Source organism: Balaenoptera borealis (genome assembly GCF_965194805.1).
Source record: "Balaenoptera borealis genome assembly, chromosome: 17".
NCBI lineage: Eukaryota > Metazoa > Chordata > Mammalia > Artiodactyla > Balaenopteridae > Balaenoptera > Balaenoptera borealis.
The window spans coordinates 16,101,698-16,118,276 of record NC_138876.1 but is presented as its reverse complement, the minus strand read 5'-3'; the positions used below and the strand labels follow the sequence as shown (position 1 = coordinate 16,118,276).

Below are 16,579 nucleotides of genomic sequence, written 5' to 3'. Positions count from 1 at the left end.
ATTTTCCCAGCAGCATTTGTTGAATATTAGCAGTCATTTTGCCAGCTGATGGGTATTAAATGTTCAGTTCCCTTATAAACTTGATCTCCTTTGCTGTCTATTCCTAAGCCAGTACCACACTGTTTGAATAACACCTGTGTAATGTTTTACTAATTAGTAGGCCTAATTACCACAATTAGTGTGCCTTTTAAAGAGTTTTCTTCAGTATTCTCAAATGTTTATCATTTCAAATAGACTTTGAAAATTTTATCTCTCCCTCTCTCTCTCTGAATCCCCCCATCCTACTGGAATTTTTATTAGGATTGCATTGAATTTGTAAACTAATTAAGGAGTTTCAAACTTGCTTTTGATAAAGTAGTAAATATTTAAATTTTTCTTAAGATTTTCATTCATCTATATTAATAATCTATTATCTCTTTTATAGCATGAGATAATACTTTGTTTTGTTTAAAGCCAATTAATTTTAAATTGATTTTTAAAATCCATGATTTCTTTTAACTATCTCATCTAGTAAATGAGGTTGATAATTCATTATTCTAGAAAATCTATGTTCTTCTCCAAAAGTAATTCAGGCTTAGAACTCTGTCTCTTTATTCCAAACCCCCTTGAGATAGTGGAAGGCAGTTTTTTGGTGAAAGAATCCTGCCAAGTCCTTTCAGTGGCACGATCTGGCCTCTGCCTCCCCTTCCAGCCTCCTGCCCTTCCATCTCCCTGGTCTGATCGTGAGCTCTGACCCTGCTAAATAGCAGAAACTTCTCTACTCATCGTTCAGGCGCCAGCAGGAAAGACTGCTTGAGTCCAAAGTGACACGTACAAGTGACACAGACATCTGTTAGTAGCAAGCAAAGTTGATCTGTTTTGCTCTGGTACATAGCTGTTTGTATCTCTGAAAATTCATGAGCAAAAGAGCTTCTGTAATTGAAATTCCTAAAAAGCATTATTTGCTATGCCAAATGTCTCCTCCACCTCTTAGCATTATAACTACTCTTGCTTCATCAACTCAAGTGTCCCCACCTTTGAGCTAACTGCTTTCTCAGGAACCTCTTTAAGTTGAACTGGTTTTCAGTCCGTGGTTTTTTTACTCCTTGGATGCATGTCCTTGCACATCCCACTATACTCTCGTTTTTACTGTTTGTTTCTCTGATTATATGTATTTGATAGTTTGTCTACAATATCTAACATTTTGCCTTAGGCGTGTAAGTAGTAATGCAATCATTAACCGTTTACTGGTTGGATGAAATGATTAGGTTAGACGCCTCATGGGTTATAGTTTGTTTTCGTTTGTTCTGAAACACATATCATGTTATTCTCACTCCTAAAGAATGAGCATTTTAGGCAGCCAAGTATTTAAGACAGTTCCCAGGAATCTCTATCTAAAGAGTTCCTGATCCAAATCCTCTAGTGTATAGGAGTGAAAAGCTCCCAAGTAATCAAATTTTGAGAAAGGTGAACTTTAAATTGGCTAAGTCCAAGCAGGGCACATACAGGTTGAACAGTCCACAGTACATTTTAACTTGAAATTACTAGTTGCCAAACCGAATTTAGAAAAGTATAGAAGTTTAATCAAAAAGAACATTAAATAAATGTTATATCGAATAAGATTAAACATTTTATATTTTTATCCACTGTGAATTTAAATTGCTCAAGTTTTTCTAACTCATAATATGGCTAATGTAATATGGAAAGAACTGCCATCTGTTCTCCCAGTCTGGGCAGATGAGCATATGGTAATTGTGTTTTCTTTTTTAGAAAATTATGCTTAACTTTAACTCAGACATTATTTCTAGATTCCACAGTGAATGTTAATAGATTGGCAATTACTCTGGTTTCAAAAACCCATTACCTATTATTTTAAATGCATTTAGCGGGTTGTTCATATTACAAGATTACTAAATCGATTAAACAAAAAATATTTTTGTAAATTATTTTTGGTATTCAGAGTTTGTTATTTGGCCGTAGGTACATATGAGAGATCGAGAAATTGCTGCCACAGCCAAAGACCTAGAAATGAGACATGTGGAACTCGAACCACAAAAAAGACTTTATGAGAAGGTATAAATCAACAATTTCCAATATAAGAAAAGCAGAGTTTGTATGAACTCTTTTTAGACAATTTATTCAAGGTTTTTTAATGTTCATTTTATTTGTTTTTTTTCAAGAAGAGTATAGTGTTATCCAGGATTGTAAGGTAGCCAGAATGTCTGAATGCACAGTTTGTTGTAATTCTTTAATTCATGTTTCTCTTAACAACTTAGTCTACTGTCTGAAGCACCAGATGTAAGCCCCAGATTTTGCCTCAGGATCTTTTACTAACTTACTAAGTTTTCTTATATCTGTGTAATAGTGACTGCAAAATTAACCCAGTACTTCACAAAGATCCTACAAGGTTAAGTCAGATAAGAACTGTAAAGCACTCTAAATTTCAATCTTCTGGAATCAAATCAGCAAGTACCTACTTTAGCATGTATAATTCAGTTTCCAAGACACTGGAAAAGGAAACTTTGTTACTGCTGTAGATATTTTTTGTTGGGGAAAAGCATTATGTTACTCATTTATTTAATGTTGAAACCATGTTTTCACTTCCTTCAGCCCTCTTAAAAGTCAGACTGTTTGAAATTAGCGATAACTACAAATACCTAACAGGTAACATGCATATGATTGTTGCTCACATTAAATAAGATTTAAAACATAGCATCCATTCATAACTACAACACTTTAAGTTTCTACACTGAACTTTTTCTAAATCTGAGCCCCAGGAATTTACACTAAGTCTCCTATGATTTTGAATTAGAATTCATTCATTTGAACTAAGCTTGAGGTTATTTTTTACTATCTTTTCTGCGGGGGAGGTGGAGTGGTGGCCCTGGGGGCATGATTTCAGAATTAACAGAAAATTGGCAAGAAAAATACTAAAAATTTCAAAGTGTTTTTCTCTCAGATTCTCAAATACTAACATTTTGCTAAATTTGCATTATCCTTCTCTTTCTGTCTATACACACACACATTTTTTTCCTGAGCTGTTTGAGTAAGTTGTAGACGTGATGCTCTTTTACCCCTGAATACTTCATTGTATATTTTCTACAAGGAATCCTTATTACATAATCACAGTACAATTATCAAAATCAGCAAATTAACATATTATTATCTGTTGTATAAACCGTATTCACATTTATCAGTTGTCCTAAAAATGTCTTTTATAGCAAAAGAAAATCTAAGCTAATCCATTTGTTTCAGTTGTCATGTCTCCTTATTCTCCTTTAAGTTGGAACCATTCCTGAGTCTTGTCTTTATATTTTATGACATTTATACTTTTGAAGTATATAGGCCAGATATATTGTAGAATGTTCCTCAATTAGCATTTGTTGTTTACCTGATGACTAATATCAAGCATCTTTTCATATGTTCATTGTCCATTTTTATATCTTCTTTGGAGATCATGTGGTTAATGTCTGTTTAAAGCATGTAGGGCCATACTTTCTTGTTTTTTGTTATATCGTGTAATTTTTTGTTGAAAACTAGTTATTTTAAGTAATAGGACATTTCTGGAAACCACATTCTCTTCTCTCCCCAGGGTTTCTTGTTGTTTCTTTGCTTAGTGACTTTTCTGAATTATTCTGTAAAGTATTCTTTGTCATGCATAGCCACTGAAGTCTCTACTCAGGTAGCCTGGTGACTAGACAGAGATTTCCTTAGATCCCTTGAACCAGTAAAAACCTCTAGTCTTTGCCGAGAGGCACCGTGTGCATCATGTTCGGGCACACTTTCAAAGCTCAGTTAGATAGTTTACAACTCTCTTAGATTTCACTTCCTGATTTTGCAAAACCTCAGTTCACCAGAGCTGAGCGCTTAGGACCTCCTCAGGTCTGAGCATTCACACAGCCCTTGGCACGTGCACATTTTTACACATGCACACGGCCTTCTAAAGTCCCAGGAATCTGTTGGAGCATTTCAAAGCCCCCTATAGCTATCTGATTCCCCAGCTTTTCCTACAAAGCTTTTTGATTGGCCCGTTGTTTGCTCTGTGATCCAGTGCCTTGGACAGTCACGATATTCAACAGTTTCCCCTGATTGTTTTCAGCAGACATCCCCAGGGAAAAGGCTATAGGTGAGTTATGAGTCAGGTCAAATAAAAACAGCCTTGAAAGTGGGGTCTTCCAAGTCAGATGATGACAGTTCTCTGGGAATGGGAGTTAGAAGGACCTCAACTCCATTTTGTCCCCTCCATTGGCTGCCAGGCTAATGATTTTCAAAGCTAATGGCAGAGCTTAGGGGTGGCATGGAATAGGAATAATGCAAGTTTAAAATGCCATAAAGTTCATCTTTCTTACTAAGATTCAGCCATTTTCATGAATAAATGCTCCCCAGATTGCTGTAAGCCTTCAGTTAATTTCCAGAGTTCTGAAGAAGTTTGTTTTGCCAGTGATCTCAGTGCTTTTATAGATGAGAGAATTTTCAGAGGTCCTTACTCTTATTTCCACTGATGTCACCACTGTTTGCTTTTTACTTTGAAAATTAGATGATTACAGTTTTGGTATCCTGAAAAAGAGCAAAGACGTTTTTGTGTTCCAGCGTCATTATTAATATGGATTGGTGATTTTTTTTTTTTTTTTTTTTTACAAATGATTTCTTTAACAGAATCTCTCTAGAAATCAAGAAGCTATTGCAAAAGAAATGAGAGAAGATGCAGATGCCTATAAACGAAAAGTGGATCTTGAAGAACACATGTTTCATAGACCGATAGGAACAGATCAAACTCAGAACCAAAAAACTCAGAAGGTAAAAATATGATAAATTTAGTGTATCTACAGAAGAAGGAATTACCATCTGCCATTCTTTTAAAAGGAGGAATTTAATATTGAACTCTGTAAAGTTAATTTGTTTCTTTGCTTCAGTTATCACAGTTCCTAGAAACTCACATTATTTTATTTAGAGGTTACTTACTTCACTGACAGCCATATACATGTGTCTTTTATACTCTGAGAATTTCAAGACTTGGAAGAAAATACAAAGGAAATAACTTTATAAATTTTAGTGCCCTACATTGTTAAGTCTCCGAAATTATCCCTGAGTGGATTAGTTGCAAAACATCAGGTCTCTGCCTGGTATAAAAGCCAGCATTTCCAAAGTGTATTCTGTAGAATATCAATAACTAGTATTAAATAAAATGGGGATGACAAGTATTGAAAATGCTGTCTTAAAGTTAGGTTTTTTCCATGCCAGATTTGAGGATGTGGCACATTGTGAATCTTTAAGAAATTTTCTTAAACTTATTTTATAGAATTTCTTGTGGAGTATCCTTTCAGAAATGCTGGCTTAAATGAATGGAAATAGAATTTGGGGGCTTCAGGACAGAACTTTGTCTATTACCCCTTTAACGAAATGTTAAATGGGTCTGTGGCAGGGCCTGGCCCAGTTCCAAAAGCCAGGAATAGTGTAAGATTTCCCTACCTTCTGTTCTGTCCCTTGGCTTCCCCCCTCAGAATATCCCCTCCCCCCTTTTTTTTCCTTATAGGCTTTTGTCCAGTCTGTAAGAATAGGTTCTTCTGACTCCTTTTCAAAGGACTGAAACATGGGAATTGTTTAATTCCACCCATCCCTTACCCTAGAAGTTCTCAACCTTGGCTATACATTAGAACCACTTGAAGAGCTTTCTAGAAGTACCAATATCCAGCTGATAAAGAGATTGATTTAGTTGGTTTGTGGTGGAGCCTGGACATCAGTTTGTTTTAAACACTGAGGTGATTCTAATATGCAACCAGGGTTGTGAACATCTGTCCTGGACACTTGGATACATTGAATGGACATACCATATTTTATGTAGTCTAATCTTGTTTCTGAAATTTACGAATTTTTCTTAGTTAATTGAAGAAAATTTGGCAAAAGCTGAACAAGCATGTCTAAATACTGACTGGCGAATTCAAGCTTTACATAAACAAAGATGCGATGATCTACACCGAAATGAATGTTACCAGGAAGTAGCCAAACTGCTTCGGAAAAACAGAAAGAAAGAAATGGAAGTATTAAATGCAGTGATGGAGGGGGAAGCTAAAAAGGTAAGAATGGTGTTACAAACTTCTTGTTATTAATCATTTAAATCTTGAAATAGTACATAATCAAATGGCAATAGCATCAAACCACATAATTTGTGTTTGAAAAGATCTTAAAGATGATCTATTTTTAATAGGTAGTGCTCAGAGAAGTCCAATGTTGATGCCACCTAAGAATGACTGTCTTTCTCAGTTACATTAGTGTCTCAACTTCCCAACCTCGTGGATTTGTTCTAGCTGATTGTATAGTATTACTACTTTAATTTACCTAATTTTTTATACTAGCAACGTAAAAGACTTTGAACAGTTAGGAATTATATGTAGCTACTAGTAACAAAAACCAAAATAACAGTAACTATAAGCAAGATAGAAGTATTTTTCTTTTTCACATGAAAAGTCTGGAGGTGGGCAGTCCACGGTTGGTATCCTGGCTCCAAGGTCATCAGAAAAACTGCCCCCTTCAACCTTTCTGCACTATTTCCTGGAGTATGTCTTTCATTCTCAAGGATACCTTTCCATCCATTAATTTTAAAAACTCAATCCCATAAGATTTGAGATCTGAAATGTATTGAAATGAATTGTCATTTCAGTGACAGTTGGGACCTGTATGGCACTCTGAGGAATTGAGTGGTAGGGACATCAGAAGTGCTTCTGCTTTCAAGGTTCTTCAACAGCCTTGAGCCAAGACAGGCACCCAAATTCCCTAATACCAAATAAATCCTACGTGCCTTGGAAATATAAAGTAGAGGAAACAAAAGGGGCTACTTCACTACAGGAACGTGCATTAGCACAATTTTTATGTGATTTTTTTTTTCATTTATTTGAATTTAGTGGGAGGAAGCTGAAGAAAAAGACTTTCATTTGAAATCAGAAAAGAAAGCTGCTGCTCTTTCAGATGCATCTAGAAGGTGGTTCCTAGAGAATGAGACACATGATGCTTTAGAAAATGCTCAACATCCATACCATAAAGGTGAGCATCGTGAACGCTTCTCTCTCCCTTCATGGTGTTACACATTCATTCATTAACTGTGGTCTCTTAGCATGGATAAATCCTTGAGATGTATTTTGGCACTTTTAGCCAAATTATTGCTCAGCTAAAAGGTAATCACTAGTTACCACTTTTTGGTCAGGAAGAGTGGGATGAGGAGGTGGGGCTGTTTAAAAAAAAAAAAAACTCCAAGAAAAATTTCTCAACCATCCTGTAGAATTGTTTTATTCCATGGTCCTTGGCATCCCCTTAATGTACTAGACTATGATTTGTTCCCAAAGTGCTATTTCTAGTTAATTTTAGTAAAAATGTGTGCTTTGCCAATAGCTGGTCCTCAGAACAACAGTTTATTAAAGTAACACAAGGAAACTTATTATAGGATCTAATCAAACATTAGGTTTTGGTGCAAGACTTACAGTGGCATTCAATGAAAAATCAAAATTTTAATTTAAAATTCTTGGGAATTCCCTGGCAGTCCAGTGGTTAGGACTCAGTGCTTTCACTGCCGTGGCCCGGGTTCAATCCCTGGTTGGGGAACTAAGATCCCACAAGCCCCATGGCATGGCCAAAATAATAATAATAATTTAAAATTCTAAAATAGAGTACAGATACAGGGAACTTCTGTTTTACTATATCTTGTATTGTTTCAGTCTTTTATAAAATGTATGTATTACTTTTTAAAATAACAGCCTTACTAGTATGTAATTCACATGCCATACCGTTCACCTATTAAAAATATACAATTCAATAGTATTATATTACCATATATTTTAAAATGTATTCAGAGTTGTGCAGCCATCACCACGATCGATTTTAGAACATTTTCACACCCCCAAATAAACCCCATGTCCATTTGCAGTCATTCCTCATTTCCTGTCACTCCCCCCAGCCCTTGGCGACCACTAATCTACCCCTGTTTCTGTAGATTTGCCTATTCAGGAAATTTCATATAAATGGAATCATATGCTACATGGTCCTTTGTGTCTGACTTCTTTCACTAGCATAATGTTTTGAGGTTCAACCATGTTGTAGCATATATCAGTACTTCACTCCTTTTTAATGCAGGATAATATTCCATTGTATGAGTATTCCACATTTTATTTATCCATTCATCAATTGATAGACATTTGGGTTGTGTCCGCTTTTGGGCTTTTACGACTAATGCTCTGTGCATTACCTTTGTAATTACTTTTGTAGTGCACAAATTGAAAAGCAAAAATGGAGGTTAGATGCTATCATCATTTAATTAGGCTGCTTTTGAAACCCCTCATTACCTCTCACGCTTTTGGGTTTAGGTCCCAAATAGCGCCCGGAGCCCTTGGGGGAGTGGGGAGCAGAGTGTCACAAATTAAACGTTTAAAACCTGCTTACAGAAGACACAAACCACTGGAGCTGCCGCCTCTCCCTACCCTGTCACACTTACCCCAACATTAGAAAGAAAAGAAATTTGAGACTTTTGGAGAACCTACGAATTTAGAAATTGAAAAAGGAAAGAACCTGCAAAAAGCTCCCTGCATCCGTAGTCTTCCTACATGTTGGCCCTTCCGCCTCCATGGTGTCTTCCTCCCATGCCATCTACGTTTTTTCAACGTTCCTAAATTTCACCAATGAGAGATAGTTTGGTTAATAATCATTCATTTTTCAAAAGGCAAATGTGTAAGGATTTGATCATTGCCTTAATCAGGGTGTATAGATTAAATCCATGTCATTTAATCCTAAAACTGGAGGATAATCAGCTATAATTAGGAAAATGGCATATTGATTGGAAGTGCTCAGCATTGGTTTGTCACTCAGAGCCTAGAAGCGAGGAACCAGGAAGTAGGAAACAGATGAGTGTGCCAATGACAGATCATTTATTTAAATTTGTGCCTAATGTCAATCTTTTATTAACAATGGGGAGGAATTCTTATTGTTTCCCAGAAAATAGAACCTTCTGGACAATGTGAATGACCCTCGCTGCCCCTAAAATCCCAGGCCCATAAACTTAAACTGAAGCTGAATAGTGAGTGATGTCTTATAAAATATTAGTCCACATTTTTAATGGGCAAAGGATTTGAACAGCCAGTTCTTCCAAAGAAGATATACAATGACCAATACACATATGAAAAGATGTTCAGCTTAAATTAGTCGTTAGGGAAAGACAAATCAAAACCACATGGGAAAACATTAAAATTAAAAATATATATACAATGAGATACAACTTCACGATCAGTAGCATGGATGTAATCCACTAACAAGTGTGGGCGAGAATCAGAGGAATTGGAACAGTGCTGGTGGGAATGTGACATAGTGCAGCCACTTTGGGAAACAGTCTGGCAGTTCCTCAAAAGGTTAAATGTAGAGAGACTGTATGACCCAGCAGTTCTACTCCTAGGTATATCCCCAAGAGAAACTGAAAACATATCCCTACAAAAACTTGTACATTGAATGCTCACAGCATCATTATTCATAATAGCCAAAAAGTAGAAACAACCCAAATATCCATCAAATGAGGAATGGATAAAGAAAATATGGTATATCCATACAATGGAATCTTATTTAGCAATAAAAAGGAATTAACTACTGATTCATGCTACAAAATGGATGAACCTTGAAAACCTTATGCTAAGTTAAAGAAGCTAGACCAAAAGGCCACATGTTATATGATTCTATTCATGAAATGTCCAGAATAGGCAAACCTGTAGAGGCAGAAGGGGGTTAGTGGTTTGTGGGTGGGAGGGGTAGGGGAGTGAGCCACTGGTGGGTAAGACGTTTATTTGGGGGATGATGAAAATGTTCTAGAATTAGTGGTGATGATGATACAACTCTAAGTATACTAAAAACACTGAACTGTACCCTTTAAAGGGGTGAATTTTGTGGTATGTGAATTATCTCAGTGAAACTTATTTTTTTAATGACATTCGTAAATGCTGGTTGCCAGGTAGGGCCACTGGACCAGGTTTTAAAGTGACTGGGCCTTGAAGAAAGGGAAGAGCTTAGAGCAACTGGAGGACATTTCAGGGAGGGAGGATTTCACGGTGTGGCGCAGGAGCCCGGGCTGGACGTCGGGAACACCGGGTTCTAGTCCCAGCCTCAGGGTAAACGAAGACAGAGTTTAAATAATCTTAGCCAGAGTCAGTAAGCTGTGTACCTCTGGTTAGTTTATTTACCCACTTGTGTTTCATTTGTGCCTATTAAGAAATGTTTACTGGTCTTCAATTTCCTCATTTGTAAAATGAGAAGATTATAGACTAGGCGATTTTTAATTTTGTTACAGTTCTAACGTTATATTACACCATTTTCTAACCACTTACAGTCTGTGGGTCTCTCTGAGGATCTCTCCCAGAAACATGCACATACACGTACACACACACACACAGCACTTTCCCATAATCATTTTTGTGGATTCCCCATCCAAACGCCTCCATGAACTCCTTGCATGAGACAGAACTTGTTAAAAGTAATTAATCAGTGGCAGAGACTTGCCTGTCGTGGTGATTCAGGTCGGGCCGGCTGGAGCAGAGAGCTTCTGTACAAGGATGGTTAAAGATACCACTGAAGGAGGCAGGTGATGGGGACCTTCAGTGCCAGGCTGAGCAGTGGCTTCATCCTGTTCACCAGCCTGGGTGCAGAGCAGAATGGCCTGCGGAAGACAGAGTGCCCGGCGTGCCTCCTGGGCAACGAACGTGGTTGGGGAAAGGAAGGAAATTTAGTTTGTACCTTTGTGTTCCTTTTGAATTTTGTGAGGTCCAGGTAATACCACTTCAGGAAATAAATACTGATTTTAAATAATAAGAATCACTTTTGGGGCTTTAAAATAAATACATTAAATGAAGGAAAAAAGCAAGTTGCAGTGCAAAAAAGTATAGAAAATAGAACTTTCACTTTTTACTGTACTATTTACATGTTCAAATTTGTTACAGTTAGCCAGTGACTGGCAATTTTTTGATACATTACAAATTTAAAAAAAAAATGCATAGTCAGGACCTCACATTTAATTCCGTAGATTTAAAACAAATGGAAAGGGCTTCCCTGGTGGTGCAGTGGTTAAGAATCCGCCTGCCAATGCGGGGGACATGGGTTCGAGCCCTGGTCCGGGAAGATCCCACATGCCGCAGAGCAACTAAGCCCGTGCACCACAACTACTGAGCCTGCGCTCCAGAGCCCGTGCTCCACAACAAGAGAAGCCACCGCAATGAGGAACCCGCACACCGCAACCAAGAGTAGCCCCTGCTCGCCGCAACTAGAGAAAGCCTACGTGCAGCAACGAAGACCCAATGCAGCCAAAAGTAAATAAATAATTTTAAAAAACAACTGGAAAGCTAGATTTTTGTTTTAAAGTTTCACAGGTGAATCTGCTCAGCAGTGTTTGAAACGTTGCTATAAGCAAAGGGGGGGAACCATTGGCTGTCTGATATTTACAAGACGGCATTTAATTCATCCTCCCTAACAGCCGTGGGCAGGATGGATTTAAGAGGACAGATGAGAGACAAGGAACTGTGAGATCTCAGATTTGGAAGGATTTGATATGTGAGTCATCTCTGCAACATTGCAATAGTGCTTATCCAGCCTATGCCAGAACACTAATAGAGCTGGTGAGCTCGTTACCTCATTCCATTTTCTGCCAGTATTTTATTTAAAAGTTGCTTCTTCCTTATGTAAAGCTGAACCTGCTTTTCTTTTTGTAAACCCTCTCATTAAAAACTGTTCTCTGGTCAGAATGGCCATCAAAAAAGTCTACAAATAAATGCTGGAGGTGTAGAGAAAAGGGAACCTTCCTACACTGTTGGTGGGAATGTAGATTGGTGCAGCCACTATGGAGAACAGTATGGAGGTTCCTTAAAAAACTAAAAAGAGAATTACCATATGGCCCAGCAATTCCATTCCTGGGCATATATCCAGAAAAGACGAAAACTCTAATTTGAAAAAATACATGCACCCTAATGTTCATTACAGCACTATTCACAATAGCCAAGACATGGAAGCAACCTAAATGTACATCAACTAATGAATGGATAAAGAAGATGTAATACATATATACAATGGAATACTACTCAGCCTTAAAAAAGAATGAAATAATAATGCCATTTCCAACATGGATGGACCTAGAGATTATCATACTAAGTGAAGTAAGCCAGACAGAGAAAGATAAATCATATGATATCACTTATATGTAGAATCTTAAAAAATGATACAAGTTAACTTATTTATGAAACAAACAGACTCACAGACATAGAAAACAAACTTGTGGTTACCAAAGGGGAAAAGGGGGGAGAGGGATAAATTAGGAGTATGGGATTAACAGATACATTCTACTATATATAAAATAGATAAACAACAGGGACTTACTGTATAGCACAGAGAACTATATTCAGTATCTTGTAATAAGCTAGAGTACAGAAGAATCTGAAAAAGAATACATAAGTGAATCACTTTGCCATACACCTGAAACTAACACAACATTGTAAATCAACTACAATTTAAAAAAAAACTATTCTCTGGAGCAATGCAGATTACGCTTACTACTATGATAGCCCTTCAAATATTTTAAGATGACTCTTATATTCCATTCCCTGACACCAGTTCAAATTAATCATTTGGTAATTAGTCACATTATCTTAATGACTCATTGAGCTAAAACGATGAGTTAAAACCATTAGCTGAACACATATGTATGGAATCTAAAAAAAAAAAAAAATGGTTCTGAAAAACCTAGGGGCAGGATAGGAATAAAGACGCAGATGTAGAGAATGGACTTGAGGACATAGGGAGGGGGAAGGGTAAGCTGGGATGAAGTTGAGAGAGTGGCATGGACTTATATACACTACCAAACGTAAAATAGATAGCTAGTGGGAAGCAACCGCATAGCACAGGAAGATCAGCTCGGTGCTTTGTGACCACCTAGAGGGGTGGGATAGGGAGGGTGGGAGGGAGGGAGACGCAAGAGGGAGGAGATATGGGGATATATGTATATGTATAGCTGATTCATTTTGTTATACAGCAGAAACTAACACACCATTGTAAAGCAACTATACTCCAATAAAGATGTTAAAAAATAAATTAATTTTAAAAAACACAAACAAAACACACACAAAACAAAAACCATTAGCTGAAGCTCTTGAGCCCAGGTGAAAGGCAGGCATCATCTTCATGAGTCAGTGTGACCCGAGCAGTCTGGACCTGACTCATGGAGGCTTGGATCCTGGTGATGGGAGTAGAAAGGAAGGGACATCCTAAGTGACATTAGGATGAAAAAATCAAAAAGACTCTGATGTCTTATTGGATGTAAAGCTGTAGGAGTTAGGAAACAGTACAATCACAGCTGAGGGGTGAGTATAAATTTTGAAGTGAGGGGAGTGATGTTAAAAAAAATAGGAGGCGGCACCGGTTAGGTGTGGAGCACTGCCATGCTTCCTACTCTAATAAGTCCAGGTAAAACTCGCCTATCGCTTGGGACGTCCCTGGTAGTCCAGTGGGTGAGACTCCATGCTCCCAATGCAGGGTTTCATCCCTGGTCAGGAACTAGATCCCGCATGCTGCAACTAAGACTCTGCATGCTGCAACTAAAGATGCCACGTGGCGCAGCTAAGACCCAGCCCAGCCAAAATAAATAATAAAAATAAAAATATTTTTAAAAAAAACAGAACTTGCCTACTGCTGCTTCTGGTCTGCTGTATATTGTGATCAGGCCTTGCCTGGTTAAAGCTGGTAGTGATCAGCTCACAGTTGTTCTCAAGGAAGGCTTGCTAATCACATTTCATAGTCTCTCCCAACAAATGTTTGGGATCTCTATACTAACACCTGTATTTTTCAGTTGTTTGTTGGCTTTTTGTTGTAGCTAAAGGTGTTTTTAAAGTACTTCACCAAACCTTCAGCTCAGCTCTTAATTCTAACTGTACTTCCCTTGCCTATTGACTGGTGACAGCATTCTTCCCAGAAGAGAAAAGTAAGGGACTTTTTATCCTTGGCAATTCTAATTCACTAGGGACCGTCTGGAATTAATAATGGCTTTCTATCCACTCCCAAACATTCTCTCTATTTTTTCACTTTTATAACATAGTGCCCAGGTGCCAAGATGAATGGGTCGCCTCAAGCTGTTTGCCCAGAACCTCACAGTTAAAAGACATTTCTGAAATGGAGTCCTTGACACAGAGTAAGTCAACAAACAAGAAAGATGTCTTCTGTCATGTTCGATTTAGCAATATTTAAGCAAGATTGTGGCTTAAGTTATATTTGTAGCATGTTGAGACCATTTTCCCAGGGCATTGATCATGGAAATCCTAAAGTGGAGTCAGCAAGATTCTCAAGTTTCCAGCTGGGGAGAAAAACTGGGTCAGTTCGAACCCCAAGTAAAGAAAGCTTGCCAAATATCATTAGTGCGACTATTTCTCTAGCACCAGCACTGCTGCCCAAAACAGAGTTGGAGGCTCCAATAGAAGTCCGTCACTAACTAAATTAATGATATTCATGACTATTTTTTTACATCCTCGTGAAAAGAAAATCTCAGGATTAGTTTTCAAAGCTATTACATATTTGAATTTTCTCAACTCTTATTCTGGGCTGAGTTCCCTCCAACAACCATTGGAAACATGTGTCTGCTCTGGGCCCTGAGATGGACTGCGGGGCCAGCTTGCTCAGAACTGCTGAGGGCAAGTGGCTCCATGTTGATTAGTTGCCTTTTGATCCCTTGACTTAATTAACTGGAGGTTTTTGTTTATTTCTGGAAGGGATGGGATGGAAACATCTTACAGAAATGCGGTCACAGCATTAAGCCCATAAAGGAGCTAACAGTTTTCCCAGTAAAGTACTTGATTTGTTTTTAAAAGGAGGGGAGGGGACTGGAAACTCTGTTAGACTGTATTTCAACCAACTTTTTCAGTGAAACTGTCATATAAATGAAGCAGAATTTAACAATGTGTTTTGAGTTCTTTTAGAAGAACAGATTTGTATATAATGTCCCCAAAAGACCAGCTTTATAAGAAATATACCTGATAACAAGTCATGAGTTCCAGTGTTGTGTAAAATATCCTTGCTAACTCATACTCTTATGTGCATCTCTAAATTCTGTGTCAGGATGTGAATTAAACCAAAAGTCATGTGTAAGTCAAATGAAAGGACAGGAGATTCTCAACTGTTCTCTATTCTGACACGTCAGAACTTTTTAACTAGATAGTTCTAAATTTCAAAATCCAGTTGAGGACATTTGGCAGGTTTCTTATTTGGCAGCAAAATAAGAAAAGCATAAATGTTTTATTCCTTGGGGGAAAAACAGTTTTCAGAAATTGAAGCTATTTGAATATGTAACTAAGTTTCAGAGAAGTATATTTTTAAGATGCTTCTTTTTTGAATTCCAGTATTTACTAGCCCCTCTAAATCAATGTGAAATGACTGTTACACTTGGACACATTGTAATGCTCTCATCTTGATTCTGGACTCTCCCTGTGTTGGCCACTATAAAAAGCACTTGATTTATTTATTTAAGCTTTAGGAGAAGTGGTCATGGTGTACATTTCACAATATTAATTTTGGCACCTTGGAATTTTCTCATTACAATAAGCACCGTGGTGAAGAAACTTACTATTGCAAAGAACTCAAATTCTCCCTTAAACAAGCTTTCTTCCTAATTTAAAAGGTCATCTGTATTCCCAAATCAAAAAAAAAAAAGCTAACCAAAAGCAGATAAGTTCTCTAATAGCATTCGTTCAATTCAACGAATAAATATTTGACTTGTAAATGGAACCACATGGGCAGGTAATATGTTAGGCTTTTTGTTTAAGAAGTTTGGTTTTTAGAATATTCATTTCATTATTGATTTTTTGCAACGTATTTACCTTTAAACACTATACCATTGCTAAAATTAACTGTTGTTAATTTAAAATTTTGTTTTCAAGTCTCATTAAACCAAAGAAAAACACGTTGGGACACCATGGAATGGGATCTTATGGAGAGAGTGAGAAATCTCCGCCAGAGACTCGCCACCGAGGCTCGGAACAGATGTCAGACGCCTCATCTTTTGGCTACTTAGGAGGCTGGTCACCTTGAGACAGTCAAAGAGCGAGATGCCTATTTTGCAATCAGTGACACTGATTTTCAGATTATTTATTTTAAATTCCTATAAAGATCAACCTTTTGTTTGAAAATTATGTGTGTATAAAAATTATGTGTTCTCCTTAATTCTGGTGCTTTGTGACTTGTAAATGGCTTATTGTACTTTTCACAACAAAAAAAAATTTGAAGCTTTTAAAGCTTTGTATTAGGCCCTTTCAGGTTGCAAGGACCAGCATAAACCTCAGGAACTTTAGTTGGTGAGGTTTTATTTTAAAGATGAACGGAGAAATAAAGAACACGACACCACCTCAACAGCTGTGCAACCAGGACTGAGCCTGAACTCAGCGGCAGCGCCGGAGCACGAGCAGTGAGGAGAGGCCCACCTGACAGCCCCCCTACCCCCAGCAGCTGGTCCTCCCCTCGTCAGCAATCCGCTGTACCAACAGCACCCGGGCCACTGTCTCCTCTTCTCCTGACGGCACCGGCTCAGCTCCACAACAGGGCTTCTCCCAGCTTC

The 16,579-nt window shown here is 37.7% G+C and overlaps 1 protein-coding gene across 8 annotated transcripts in view; it reads left to right on the top strand.

The window, feature by feature from the left end:
* Positions 1-16,188, top strand: part of TBC1D31 (TBC1 domain family member 31) — a 64,153-nt gene extending 47,965 nt beyond the window's left edge. For 5 of the 8 annotated variants that reach the window (XM_082363800.1, XM_082363796.1, XM_082363803.1 and 2 more), the window contains 6 exons: positions 1,960-2,052; positions 4,636-4,776; positions 5,859-6,053; positions 6,879-7,017; positions 14,075-14,167; positions 15,906-16,188. In XM_082363800.1, the coding sequence (XP_082219926.1) occupies positions 1,960-2,052; positions 4,636-4,776; positions 5,859-6,053; positions 6,879-7,017; positions 14,075-14,167; positions 15,906-16,039 (795 nt within the window). In that variant the 3' untranslated portion in view covers positions 16,040-16,188. The remainder of the gene's footprint in view (positions 1-1,959; positions 2,053-4,635; positions 4,777-5,858; positions 6,054-6,878; positions 7,018-14,074; positions 14,168-15,905) is intronic. The other 3 variants (XM_082363798.1, XM_082363799.1, XM_082363801.1) reach the window with 3 other exon arrangements.
* The last annotated feature ends 391 nt before the right edge of the window (positions 16,189-16,579 follow it).